Source organism: Hemiscyllium ocellatum, chromosome 8 (assembly GCF_020745735.1).
Source record: "Hemiscyllium ocellatum isolate sHemOce1 chromosome 8, sHemOce1.pat.X.cur, whole genome shotgun sequence".
Lineage (NCBI taxonomy): Eukaryota > Metazoa > Chordata > Chondrichthyes > Orectolobiformes > Hemiscylliidae > Hemiscyllium > Hemiscyllium ocellatum.
This window is the reverse complement of record NC_083408.1, coordinates 34159094-34173971: the sequence shown is the minus strand read 5'-3', so window position 1 is coordinate 34173971 and position 14878 is coordinate 34159094. Positions and strand designations below refer to the sequence as shown.

Here is a 14878-nt window from a genome sequence, read left to right as displayed (position 1 = left end):
AAAACTCACTCACAGCAGATTTGTGGCAACATGGTAACTCAATATAGTCTTGACACAAAATGACTCAGTGGCTTTCAGTGCATTACAACATATTATTTACCTATTGAAGGAGCCTCTGTTTTGGTGAAAAAATCTTGCCATGCTGCATCCTGGAAAAAATTGTTGTACCTGTAATCTATGGAGCTGAGGTATTTGGCCACTGGGTGAGAACCTAGAGAGAAAAACGTGGATGTTTTAATATATCCAGCCAGATTAAAAGCACTGCTTCAATTACAACCACGATATCTGCAATTTGCTGCTTCTTTACTTTCCCACGTTCATTTTTAATGGAGATAGACAATGGGAATAAAGATTTGCTCTAAGCTTTAAAATTTGACCATCTTCAAATCCTAGAACAAAAAAAGCAATCCATTTAGTCCCATGTCCTGCTATTTCTCCAAAGCCCTGCAAGTCTTTTAATTTTTCTGTTCCCACTTTATTTCAGTGTACGGTGAACAATAAAATAGTAAACAGCTGCCTGAAGTTGCAAACAGGTCGAAACAGCTGTCAAGATTGTGGGAGATCTCAGCAACTGCATGTCAAGGTTGCTGGAGAGACTGCAGGAGAGACCAGCAACTGCATGGACGTTTGGAAGAAAAAAGTTGCTCTGTTTGCACATACCCTCACAGCTGTACTGTAGAAGCTTTCCAGTATTTACTCCACTCTAAGCTGTATTCTACTTGCTGCCCTCTACAGTATATTAGAACTTGCAGATCTATTATCGGTAGTGCCTTGTGCATCTCTAACTATTATAAAAGTGCCCCTGCATATATTCCATTCCCAGTTCTATTTTTAAATGATAACACAGCTCTTAGCTTTTATCATTCAATTCAACAAACTCTGATTGGGTCCAAAATAATTTGTAGCTTTTTTTTAAGAACACAAAATCTGGCTGATGTTCAAGTTTCTTGGTTATTTTTCAAAGCATCACCACAAGGATTCAAGTGCCATTCTAGAAGTCCACCCTATGACCAAACAGATAGCTGACACGGAGTCATAAGGTAAAATTTCAAATCATATTGCGACAGCAAAGCAATGAACATCCGCACAGAACATGACTAAATTAATACCTTAAAACCACTGACAACCAACTGTTATTCATTCTAACATAGTTCCTCTGAGATTTTGTTTCTTAAAAAAAAGTTATAATTTCTTTTCCTTTCCCTCCCTTCCTTGAATTTTGTGGAATTTCAGAATTGAAATTCATAGATTTTTGATGGGCAAGTCCATTAAGGGATATGCAACCAAGGCAGGAAAATGGAGTTACTGGGTACAGATGTTCCACAATCTGACTGAATGATACTGCAGATGAGGAACAGAAAGGCCTGTTTGAAAGGCCACTGAAGGGTGCCGCTGCTGGCAAATGAAATACATTCATATCTTTTTGTCCAATAGTGATACTGTACATTTCGAAGGTAAACAGGAATTGGATGCTTTCTCTCCAGCACACTCAGTTTGATATAGTGTAATGACATCAATAACGATTGCTAACATTTTCTACATGCTTCTATTTGTGACATTTGGTGTTTCTGTTTGATTATTAATAGCTAAGAGCAAGAGACAATGACTGGCAGAGGACTGACAGATGACCTGCTGGCCCATGATACACAATGAATGGTTACCAAGAGGTTCTACAATCACTGCACGATGAACCTCCCAACCATTTACTTTCATCTTCCGAAAACAGCATGAAACTCATGCCTTGATGGAATCAGGAATGAAACTATCCAGATCAGAAACTGCCTGATGGTCTACACATTCTACTTTTGTTCTCAAATACCACCTTCCTAAACCAAACAATCCTATCAAAATCCTTCCTGATTAAAATCAATGTTCAAATAATGCAGATTTGCCTGGAGTGAGACAATACAAGTATCTTAAAATAGTTGATGAACATACCAAGGGGAATAATGAGAAATCTCATGTATCCAAGCCAGTCAGGAGTCTTGTGAGATAGCTGCTCCACAAAAAGCCTCAGGATAGCACTTAGGTAATTCTGGGCCCCAGCCACTGTCACTTTAATGGGGTTTGGTGTTTGGGAGTTACAGTTGCAGCTGAAAACAAGCAGAAAAATTACACATTATTCAATGTGCGCATTTGACAAAAGAGATGCTATGGCTTCAACAATAACTTGCATCTTTAACACAGTAAAATGACAGGTTTTAAGGAGCATTTTAAAGAAGGATAAAGAGAGAACTTCAGGAAGGGAAATTCAAACATCCAGCAGTTGAAGGCACAGCTGCCATAATTATATATATTGAACAGACCAGATATTTGAGTTATAGAGGCTACAGGTTAGAGAGCGACAGGTAATGGGGAGGTCGAGTAAGGATTTGAAAACAGGGTGAGAATTTTTAAATGCAAGGAATTGCTAGGTTGGGAATCAGTGTGGGCCAGTAAACACAGGTATTCTGGAATACTGGGTAAATGGAAATTGCCCAAGTTAAGACAACAATAGCAGAATTTTGGATCACCTCGGTTTATAGAGTTGAAAGAGATTAAAAGTCAGTAGAAGTTTGCTGAAATAGAGTTAACAAAGAAACGGATGACTGACTCAGCAGAAGACTGTACAGATATCCTAGTTACTACAGCTCAGTTAATTTAACCACAATGCTAAGAAAAATGTTAGAATTGCTAATCCAGGATGAAATTAACAATTACTCGGAGAAGTACTTCATTAAGGAAAGCCATAATCAATTTGTTAAGGTAAATCACATTTAATTAACATGATTTAGTTTTTTGATGAGATTGTTGATGGGGATACAGTGAACATGTCACATAATCGACTTGGCAACAATGTTGAATCCCCTGAAAAACGGTGAAAATGGAAGGATTTGGCTGAGTAACAGGAAACAGACAGTAGTGCAGAGTGTTTTTTCAGACTTGGAGGTTGTACAGCAAGGTACCTAAAGGCTTGGCACAAGGACCACAGCTTTTCCAGTTATATATTGACTCATGCATGGACGCTAAGAGCACAAATTTAAAATATGCAAATGATAAAGTTGGGAAATATAGCAAACTATGAAGCAGACAGTATTAAGACAGTAATAGGCTGGAAAATAGGATAGAAAGATTAGGGAATGAGCCTAACTATGGTACACTGAATGTAACGTGGAGAAGCGAGACATTTTTATCGGAAGATCAAGAAAAGGCAATAAACTAAAAAGGTACAAATATAAAGGAGGCAGGGCAACAGGATGCAGAAATCTTAGAAGGTGGCAGAGCAGGTTGAGGAAGTGGTTAAAGTGGCTTACAGAATACTGGGCTTTACAAATTAACAAAAAAAACCCCAAAAAAAGTTATAATGAAGCTTTACAAAGCATTTGTTTGGCATCAACTAGGTATGTTCTGTCCTACACTGGGCATCACATCTTAAAGATGTGCAGGCTGGAGACAGACTATTTGTAAAAATGATTCCAGGAATGGGGAGACTAAATTTACTTGGATAGATTGAACAAGCTGAAATTGTTTTCCTTCACAAAGATTGCAAGGAGATATCATAGAACTATTCAAAAGGATGATATTTCTGGACAGAGCAAACAGACAGTGTCTTTTCTCATAAAGACAAGGCTCAACAACTGAAAGGATCAGATTGGCAAACAGCAACATGAGGAAAAACTTTATGCAGCAAGTCTTTAGGATTTGGAGCACACAGGCTGTCATGGTTTTCCAAAAGGAATCGAATAAGATCCTGAGAAAAACTAATAACTGGTCTACAAGCTAAGGACAGAGTTCAATTACTCTTACAGAGAGTCAGCAAGGACTCAATGAGCTGAATGATTAGAGTGTAGAAGCCGACCAATGATTCAATAAGCTACAGCTGATGTGTTCAAATGACATAACTGAATGGTAACATTCAAGTCTTCATGATGGTGTGGGTGTGTAATAAAAGTTCATTTTATCCCTCTCCATGCTCTCTTCATGCCAGGCAATATCTCTGGCTGCAATGGCAGATGTGCTACATACTTTCAGTCAAAGCTTTTTACGACAGCATCTTTTATCAAATTCCCCCATTTTCCACTTGGAGAAATTGCGTGGGTCTGAGGGTAAGGGTGACAACATGACTCACAAGTCACTTGTCACTCATGGGGTTACAGTCTTATTCTGCAAGGTGAGTGATGACAGCACTTTTTAATTATTATTGGGAGTCCTCTCATGAATCATCAGGTAGGTGATTAAGATAACCGAATCTTTAATTCCAATGTGAACAATGAAGTGATTGTTTCTAATGGTGATAGTTGAGTTGCAATTTTAAGTTGAGAGAGAGAAAATTGGAAGAATGAACAGTAGATTAGATTACTTACAGCGTGGAAACAGACCCTTCAGCCCAACAAGTCCACACCGACCCGCAACCTACCCAGATCCATTCCCCTACATTTACCACTTCACCTAACACTCCGGGCAATTTAGCATTTCCAATTCACCTAACCTGTACATTTTTGGATTGTGGGAGGAAACCGGAGCACCCGGAGGCACGCAGACACGGGGAGAATGTGCAAACTCCACACAGAGAGTCTCTGGCGCTGTGAGGCAGCAGTACTAACCACCGTGCCACCCTACTGCATAGGAACAGGCCCTTTGGTCCACCAAGACCATGCCAACACATGATGCCTTCCTAAACTGTAAACATTTTGCCTCTACCAGGTATCTGTTAAGTGGCCTCTTAAATATTTTTATTGTATCTGCCTCCACCACCTCCTCTACTTTTCATCACCCTGTGTCTCTCCTGTTTAAACTTACCCCCTTCTTACCTTACAACTATGTAACTACTAATTGGCATTACTCTGAGAAAAAGACTGACTATCCATTCCTCTCAATTTTGTACATTTCTATCAGGTTGTCCTTTATCCTTCGATGTTCAAGTAAAAACAAACCAAGTTTGTGCAGTCTCTCCTCAGAGTTAATACCAGGCAACCAAACCAAACTGGGCAACATCATGGTAAACCGTTTCTGTACCCTCTCCAAAGCCTCCATATCCTTCTTGTAGTGCCACAGCCAGAACTGTATACAACATTACAATCGTGGCCTAACTAAACTTCTATACAGTTGCAATATGACTTAGCAATTTTTTATTCTATGGCTCAACAAATGAAGGTAAACAGTTTTTATATGCCTTCTTGAACACCTTATCCACTTGTGTTGCCACTTTCAGGGTCCTGTACACCTAGATTCCTCTGTATATTGATGCTACAAAGGGTTCTGCTATTTACTACCTACTTCCCTCATGATTAGACCTTGCAAAATGCATCACTTCACAGTTATCTGGATTAAATTCCTTCTGCCATTTCTCTGGCTAAGTCTCTAGCTGTATCGATATCCTGCTGTATCCTCTGGCAATATTATCACTATTCCCAGCTCCCCAATCTTTGAGTCATCCACAAGTTTACAAATCAGGCCACCTACATTCTCCTCCAAATTTTGTATATATTTTACAAACAGCACAGGTCCCAGCACTGATCCCTGCAGAACATCACTAGTCACAGATCTCCAGTTTGAAAAATACCCTTCTACCGCTACTCTCTTTCTGTCTATGACTAAGCCAGTTCTGTATCCGTCTTACCAGCTCACCACAGATCCATGTGACTTCACCTTTTGTATCAGCCTGCCATTAGGCACCTTGTCAAACGCCTTGCTCAAATCCATATAAATAATATCTACTGCCCTGCCCTCAATCATCTTTGGCACTGACTCAAGTTTGTGAGACATGACCTTTCCTGCACAAAGCCATGCTGCCTATTGCTAATAAAGCTATATTTTTACAAATGTGAGTAAATCCTATCCCTATGAATCATCTCCAATAATTTCCTTACTACTGACTTAAGGCTCACTGGGCTGCAATTACCTGGATTATCCCTGTTGTCCTTCTTAAACAAAAGGGACAATGTTAGCTATCCTCCAGTCCTCTGGGACCTGGCCTGTAACTAAAGAGGATACAGAACTTTTGGACAACATTTTTAGAAGTCTGAAAGCTTCCAAATAAATACATTGCTGCACATCAATTCATGCTGCTTTACAGGCTCTTTCAGAATAGCACCAAATATATTATAAAGCAGGTTGTCTTGTGGTACTTTGGATAGCATCCCTGCATTTGAACCTGAAACTTGAGGTTTGAGTTGCACCCTAGAACTTGATATTCAAGAATGCTGCCTTACTAGCAAGGACAAAACACATTGATTACCTATTCCAAATTCGTTCAATGTGACAATGGCAGATATTAAGAGTGGGGGAAACTGCTAGTCGAACATGTGATAGAAAGTAGGCATATCTATCATCATCACTATTGAAAATCTCCAGATTACAACATTAAAAGTGTTTGTTGACCAATGTGAGGATCATTGAGTCACTCTGTCCTCTATGATCGACAGTGTGATCTGCATATTATCAAACAGTGCTTCAGGAGATATCTCCACATTGGATAGCGTTAGGTTGTCATTCTTTTTAATAAAATCTGTGGGCCATTTGAAAGTTCCCCTCGATTCTGAATTTTTAGAGACCTGCAAATTCACTGACCTAAGACCCTAATTAGTGATTCACAAGCCCTGATGACACCATCAAAGCAGGGATTCAGTGAACTTCCACCCAATGAAATAAAAGCAATTCAATCACTTGGTGGAACTATCCTTGTAAGCACAATGACAAGAACTCTTAAAACGTGAAGCTTACACTTTTTAATAGCGCTATCGGCCCTGCAGGTGTTTATATTCTCCATGCAGAAAATACTGACTTGACTCCACAAATGTCCAGAGTTGTGCCCTTGAAATTAGGAGCACATAATATGGATGACTGCAGTATTTCTGGAAGAGCCCTTAACTTGTTGCTACTTAGGTTGATGGTCCTCAAGTTAGTCAGCATCACTGGCTGCCACTATAATATAGAAAGTAGCATGACACAAGCCCTCAATGTACCATTTTATGTAATATCTTACTACTATAAATATTACCAGGCTCTAAGTTCAGGTAGTGGAAAAACTGATTACATCATGCCAGAGTGATAGAATGACTCCGCACAGAAGGATGTCATTTAAACTCATCTTGATGGTGATCGCTCTTTGAAAGAGTTATAGTATCAATCCAAGCTTTCTGATCATTCACCATAGCCCTTGTTAATGTTCCTCAAGAATTGATCCAATTTAGTTTTGAAATTCATTACTGAATTTGCTTACAACCACCTTTTCATTATTGTATGTGACCACAAATTTTCCTCTTTGGACTGCAAGCTGAAATGGAAGTTGGACTACTATATAGCTGAAACACAAGGAGAGCTTTGCAACTTGGAAAAATCACAAGATGCACATTTTTAGTTTCTTTTTAAAGCAGTGAGGTTTTTACTTTGAGGCAGAGTTGACCCAAGAGTCTTTTGAGTTAAGGAAAGATCATCTGACGGCAGCCCTTGGCTGAGCTGCAGTTTGGAAGGCAGCCAGAAACACAGGCAGAGGATGTGAACTGAAAACATCAATTTCCCTCTTTCTATTGATTTCTCTGTAGGTAAAGAGACATAAAACCCAAGAAAACATTCTAAAAAGAAAAGACCTAGGCCCAAAGAACGACCATTGCTTTACAAAGAAAGCATGGCATCAATTCTAAAATCAGAGAACTTGAGAGAGAAAATTTAATGTACCTTTGTGACCTGGACTTTTGATCTTCAAAACCTTTCTTAAAAGGTATCATCCCTCTCTCCTTGTAGAGAGGTAGTTGGATTGACCAGGCTAAATTGCCCATAATATTCAGGGATGTGTAGGCTATGTTAATTAACTATGGCAAACAAAGGGATAAGAGATGGGATGCTCAGACTCAATGGGCTGAATGGCCTGCTTCCACATTGTAGGGATTCCATGATTCTAAGTAACAAACTTGAAGGCCTTTAAAATACCTTTATTTTAAGTACCTTTAAAATAAAGGATACCCAATTTGTAACAGATTGCAACATTTCCCTATGAGTGTTAGGAATTGTTAATTCATATTTTCATTGCCTGTGGTTAGAATTAATTCACTTGTAATAAATAGTAGTTTCTTGTTATCCACAGAAACTTGCCCAGAGCTTTCTGTTATCCTGTGTTCATCAGACAAGAAAATGAGGGACTTGAGTCATTTGATTAAATCTTCAACTTTAGTCATGGCCCTGGGAGTAGTGGGGCTCGAGTATCTGTGCAATCGCTCAAATGTGTTGTGACATCCGAATTCTTGATATATATCACCAACAGTTTGAATCCAAACAACGTACCTCACAATACAACATTTTTCCAAAGAACAATGATCTATTCTTCTTTTTGATTAATCCTTGGTCCATGCCAGCACATTACTTCCCTTCCAACATGCTTCCATTTGGTGAAATACCCTCCTGTGGGATCATCATCAAACAAAACAACACCCACTAACTTCTTCGTCATTGTTATACAACACTGAAACTGACCCTTCTGTCCAACTTGTCTATGCTGACCAGATAGTCTCAATTAATTTAATCCCATTTGCCAGCATTTGGTCCATATCCCTCTAAACCTTTTCTGTTCATGTACCCATCCAAATACCTTTTAATATTTTTTTTGATTCATTCATGGGATGAGGACCTGACTGGCTAGGAAAGCATTTATGAGTCTAGTTAAGAGTCAACCACATTGTTGCAGATCCGGAGTCACATGTAAGCCAGGCCAGGTAGGAATGGCAGTGCTTTCTGCAAAGGACATTAGTGAACTACAAGGGTTTTTCCAACAATCAACAATGGATTCATGGTCATCATTACACTCATTTTTTTAAAAATTGAACTCGAATTCCATCAGCCATGGCAGGATTTGAATCGCAGTCCCCAGAACATTACTTGGATCTCTGGATTAATACCACTAGGCCATTGACTGCCCATTAAATGATGTAATTCTACCCTCCTCCACCACCTCCTCTGGCAGCTCATTCCATACACGCACTATCTTCTGCATGAAAAAGCTGCCCCTCAAGTCCCTTTTAAATCTTTTCCCTCTCACCTTAAACCTACATTTTCTTGTTTGGACTCTCCTACCCTGAGGAAAAGACCTTGACTATTCACCCTCCATGCCCCTCATGACTTTATAAACGTTTAGAAGGTTTTTTTTTTAAAATCAATTTTGTTAATGTGCTCCAAAAATTACAACAGGTTCAACAAATATGAATTCCCCGTCACAAATGCACGGGAGTTATACCGAACCACAACATTATCATCCAAGTGAAGCATTTGTCGTGTTTATCATCAGTCCAGGAATCCTTTATCTGAAAGCCTTGAGGCCAATTGTTTCTCAGGTAAAGGATACTTTTATTTTTCAGAAACATTTACATTATGGGTCTGTTCAGGCCTTTGAAAAACAAACAACTTTGCTTGGCTGGAATGAACATGAACAGACTGAGAACACAAGTTCTTGCCCCCCCACCCCCCCAACCAAAAGTGTCCAATCCCAGAATGCCTATGGGTACACATGCTGAGTTCAGGCCCAATTTTAAAAAGTCCTTCAGTTTTTAGGTCTTTTCAAATTTCAGACATGCAAATAACAGATATCCAACCTATAAAGGATTGCAGCATTACTCTACTACTGATATAAGGCTAATAGATCCATAGTTGCTCGTATTCCATCTCCCTCTCTTACTAAGCAGGAGGGTGATATTGGCTCTTTGCCAATCTGCAGGAAGCATTACAGAATTTTGGAAGATAATCATCACTGAAAGATCATCAATGCATCCACCATTTCCACAGGTATTTTAAAAAATATTCTGGAAGGTAGAATATCAGGTCACAGTGACTTATCAACCTTCAGTCTCATTCATTACCTCAATTTTTTTTTACTTTATAAATTCCATTCACTTTCTCATTCACTCTTGTCCCTTGCATCTTCTAGGAGGCTTCTTGTATCTTCCTCAGCGAAGATAACTACAAAGTAATCATTGACATTTCTCTATTCCCCTATTCCTCCTGACTCTGCCTGTAATGGACCCACATTTTTGTTGGCCAAATGTTTCCTTTTTACATATCTAGAGAGGCTTTTAATAGTCTGACTTTGTGTTTTGTTCATTTGCATTCATACTTTATTCTACCTTTATCAGTTTCTTAGTCCTTCTTCACTGTCAATCCTCAGGTTTACATTATTTCTGGCGATTTAAAAAGCCTTTTATTTTAATCGTAAACAATCCTCAACTTCACCTTTTTGCCACAATTCTGAATGTTTTACGCTTTTTTTTATCTTGAAGGAATATAGAGTTGCTGTAAACTTCATTTAAAAAATATTGATTATCTATGTACTGCCATACCTTCTACTGTATTTTTCAAATTCACCTTAGTCAATTTGCCTGTCATGCCTTCCTAATTTCCTTAATTCAGATTTAACATGCAGGCTTCAGATTGAACGGCCTTATTTTCAACTATGATGTAAAATTCTACCATATCGTTCATCCCTATTTTACAGAATTATTAATTATCCCTTTTTTGTGACATAATAACACACATAAGATAGCCATTTGTCGGTTAGTTCATCAACATTAATACTTAAGAAAACCATCCCTAACATTCCAGAAGCTCATCCTCTGCAGCATTTGTGCTCATTGGGTTTACCCAGGCTGCATGTAGGATGAAGTCATCCATGATGACTGCATTATCCACATTACACGCTTCTCTAATCTCCTGATTTACATCATGCTCTACACTACCTCAGTTTTATAGCATCTAAAAAATTCTGCCTGTGTCTACTCTCCTTGCTGTTTCATAACTCCACTCCAACAGATCCCACATTTTGTTTTACCAATGTGAGATCCTCCTTTGCTAATGTACTGATCTGCATCCCTTCTTATTAGCGCAACATCACTTCCTTTTCATTTGCTTGTTCTTCCTAAGCATCAAAGATCCTTAAATTTTGAATTTCCTGTATTGGTCACCTGCAGATGTGTTTCCCTAATGGCAATTAGATCATCCTCATTTCCCTCTTTCATGACTTTAAAATCATTTAACTTGTGGTGAATGCTGCTTGCATTCAGATAAAGTGCTCTTAACGTTGTCTTTTTGACATTATTGCACATCTGGTTGCTGTTTGCCTTTATTTTGTCTGATTTCTAACTCGCTACATTTCTACATCCTGCTACCTGTGCTTCCTCCTTGTTTTGAGCTGTCACCCAGTTTGCCATTTCCCTGCCAAGCTGGTCTAAACTTTCCCCAATAGCACCAACCTCCCTATTAGGATATCAGTCCTTGTCCTGTTAAGGAGTAATCCGTACAACTTGGACAAATCTCATTCTCCCCTAGACTGATTGCAATACCTCAGAAATCTAATGTTCTTTCCCTTACACCAATTCTCCAGCATGTGTTCAACTAATTAATTGTCCTCAAACTGCACTCATTAGCATGTGGCAATGGAAACAATCCTCAGAAAACTGCTTGAGGGCCTGCTTTTTAATTTCATTACTAAACTCCTGAAAATCTGCCTCAGGACCTAATTTGTTTTCCAGCTCTAGTCTTTGGCATCAACATGGACCACTGGCCATTCCCCTCCAAAATAATGTCCTGCAGCTGTCTTGTAAAACCCTTGACCTGCAGTCATGCTAATTGTGTAGAAACACCTTTCTGATCCCGACTATGGAACCACATTTTACTATTGCTCTTTCACAATTCTTCCTCCCCTCTTGTATAGATGAATCACCTATGGTGCCACAGACTTGACTCTGGCTGCATATCCACAATAGAAAACTGATTAGCATGACCACCATACCTCTTATGTGAGATTGTCTGGTGCTCACCTATTCTCTGTGCCAGTAAATCCCCAGCCTAAGAGGTGACCAGATCTTTAATGTGCTATCCACATAGTTCTTTGCCTTACTCAACACTTATTGCAGCCATTGCTCAAGTTTTGAAAAGCAGAACTCATTCGTATGCAGGTGGGAGTTGATCAAGTACACAGGGTGTGTTCATGGCTCCTTACAATTTATAAAATATTTATTGTCATTAGGCTAGGCAGAATAACAACAATTATTCAACAACCAGCTTCTTTCCCTGTACCAAAGAAAGGGACAATCTCTGGAGGTTGAAAAAAGGTAGAAGACAGAATCACCCTCCTCCAAATCCCCCTTCACCAAATTCCCCCTCACTCACCAAACTCCCAGTTAATACCTTGTGCACCTAAATCAGCCACCAGTATAGAAGAAGAAACATCTTGGTAGATCTCCTTTACGTATTTGAATTAACCAGCTTGAAATTACACACTTCCAGGGCAAGCGGGACATGAACACAGACATTCTATCCCATAGTCAGGGACATGACCACTATGCCACAAGACACTCTCAGAACTTTTTTTCTCAAAGCAAAGCCAGTGACAACTGAATTCAACCTTCCGAGATCCAGATTTAATGAGCCATCTTGTTACCTGGCTGGTGATGCTCTCAGACTTCTTGTATACCATGGTTTGAAGGCTGGAAGAAAACGCTTCTTAATGTAAAGAGTAAGATTTCAGCAGATAGACTGCCAAATTCAATATGTCTCACTGATACTTCCTCCCAACCAACTAGAACAGGACAATAAATACTGTCCTTGCTAGTGACTCTCATGTTTGAGGAGTTAACAATTAACCCAGACTCAAGAACCTTCTCCACTCAGAAGAGGTAGATTTGTAGTGCAAGTGACAGTCAGCCTTTTCCCTAAAGGGAAATAGGCTTCACATACATTTCCATAAAAGGTAAATATTTTGCAAAGATAGATGCAAACTTCAACTTAACCTCTTGAGTTGCAATGATACAGGAAGGAAAATAAAGAAAAATTAATTTAAAATGATAAGGAGAGACTCTACAGGTTCAGATGGATAAATTCAAAACTCTGAATTGGACTTGCATTGACTAGTATTTTTGTTTCCCTCAGGGACTAAGAATAACGCACACAAAAAGGCCATAGCAAAGAATGCTCCAACTCACAAGCGTTGTATCCTGGAGACGATGGTTGTGAAGGCTGCTTGTACATCTGCTGAAGAACACGTGCACACAATAGGGAGATTGTGTTTCTGAAGTAACTCCGATACATACTGTAAGGCAGTAAAGTATTATTAAACAAGTATCCTATTCACTGATCCAGTCTCCCAAAGTCACAGTCTCAAGTTTAATTAGCAAGTTCGACAATGACAAACTAAGATGGAGGCTTTGGAAATAGGCTTAACAAAAGCAAAACATGAAGAGGTGCAGAAAAACATCAGAATCATGCAACTAGAGCATCTTATGCACATCCTCTAGTGACAGAGAATTAGGAGCAACAAATTCTGCATTTTCATCATAACTTTTTGGCCCAATTTTATTGTCCATCTCTAATTACCAAAGGTATTAAGAGTGCAACTGGGGTAACATGTTGGCCAAACCGGATGGAGATTCAAACCTAACCTAAAACAACAAACCTTTTGTCTAGTAACATCAGTGAACTATCAGTGATTCTACAGCAGCTTTCTTGATTATTCCATTCGGTGCCAGCTCACAAATAACCACATTTATTGAATTAAGAGAAAAACAAGCAGGGAAATTAATTCCTGACTATTATCAACTAATCTTCACAGAAATGGGTAAGTGTGAATTTGACTCTCAGCTGAGACATGGTTCACAGTTAGATTCTCTGCTGGCACTTACAATTGTAGTTTATAACTGAAGAGGGTCTTGGCACTGGTTGTTAAAAAGCAATCTTTGAAGTGAAAAGGAATCAATTGTTCAGGGCTGAAAGTTGGAGGAAAGACTTACTATGTCACCATCATAAACCAGTGTGGAAGCAAAGATGTAGAACTTCATATTTGTCTTGATGGACTGGAATTGCTAATTTTAAATCAGATGTATCATTTAACAACTGAAAAGTAATTCAAGTGAGAACATGTTAACCTTTTTATTCCACATAAAGATAGAAAGACTTGCATTGAGTGTCTTTGGTCTTCAGGATATCCCAAAATGGTTTATGAACAAGGCACTTCTGGACTGTTGAGACAGTTCCAATGCAGGAAACCTGGCAGGTCATTTGTGCTCAGCTTGCAGCCAAAACGCAGCAGTGAAACAAATTAGCTTCAGGATAACTACTGGTCAAGGCATTTAGAGAATGCCTCTGCTTTTCTGCAAGGTGTGTTGTGGGATCTTTTATGTCAATATTAAAGGGAAAACGTCTCCTTCAAAAGGCGGCATACCTCTGACAATGCAGCACTTTCTCAGTACTATTCATTTTCGTAATGTAGGAAACATTTGTGGAAACATGTCACACAACTTGGTGCTTACCTGACCCTGCCAGTCTGATGTATTGATAAGAATTATGTTTTCTGGTAATTGCTCATCTGAAATTAGGATGTGATTCAGCTGGTCATAGACGGTTTTCCGAGGGATCTGTAATAATAAATATAACACAGACTAAACTGAATCAAGTAAAATAAGCTAATCATCCCCATTCTGGCACCGAACCCAGCCCTGATGGTCCAAATCTCAAACTACTGAACACACCCAAAAAAACTCATGTTTTAGGTTTCAACATTTCTTGAATACTGGAAGAACCATTCAGCTCTATAGTCTGTTCTGAGCATCAGAGGGACCATGGCTCATCTGTTATGATCATCATTCAATCACCTTGGCTCTACAGCCCTTTGCACCCTCCCTTGACTAGTAAAACTCCATCAGTCTGCATTGAGCTATCAGCTTCTACTTTTTGGGGACAGAGTTCTACACTACCCTTAACCTGCTTTCTAACATATATCCTGAATGAATTATCCTGATTTCTACACAATTGTGTCAAATTCCCAAAATCTTAAAAACTTCAAAGATCCCTGTCGCATCTACATAATGGGGAATATGACAAAGGTCCATAGACCATAAGAAATAGGAACAGGAGTTTGGCCCTT

The 14878-nt window shown here is 39.1% G+C and overlaps 1 protein-coding gene across 2 annotated transcripts in view; it reads right to left on the bottom strand.

The window, feature by feature from the left end:
• The window catches only part of pacs2 (phosphofurin acidic cluster sorting protein 2), a 277860-nt gene that overhangs the window by 37428 nt on the left and 225554 nt on the right, over positions 1–14878 (bottom strand). For both annotated transcript variants that reach the window (XM_060828324.1, XM_060828323.1), the window contains 4 exons: positions 14265–14369; positions 12942–13048; positions 1939–2093; positions 101–211 (listed from right to left, as the gene is read on the bottom strand). In XM_060828324.1, the coding sequence (XP_060684307.1) occupies positions 101–211; positions 1939–2093; positions 12942–13048; positions 14265–14369 (478 nt within the window). The remainder of the gene's footprint in view (positions 1–100; positions 212–1938; positions 2094–12941; positions 13049–14264; positions 14370–14878) is intronic.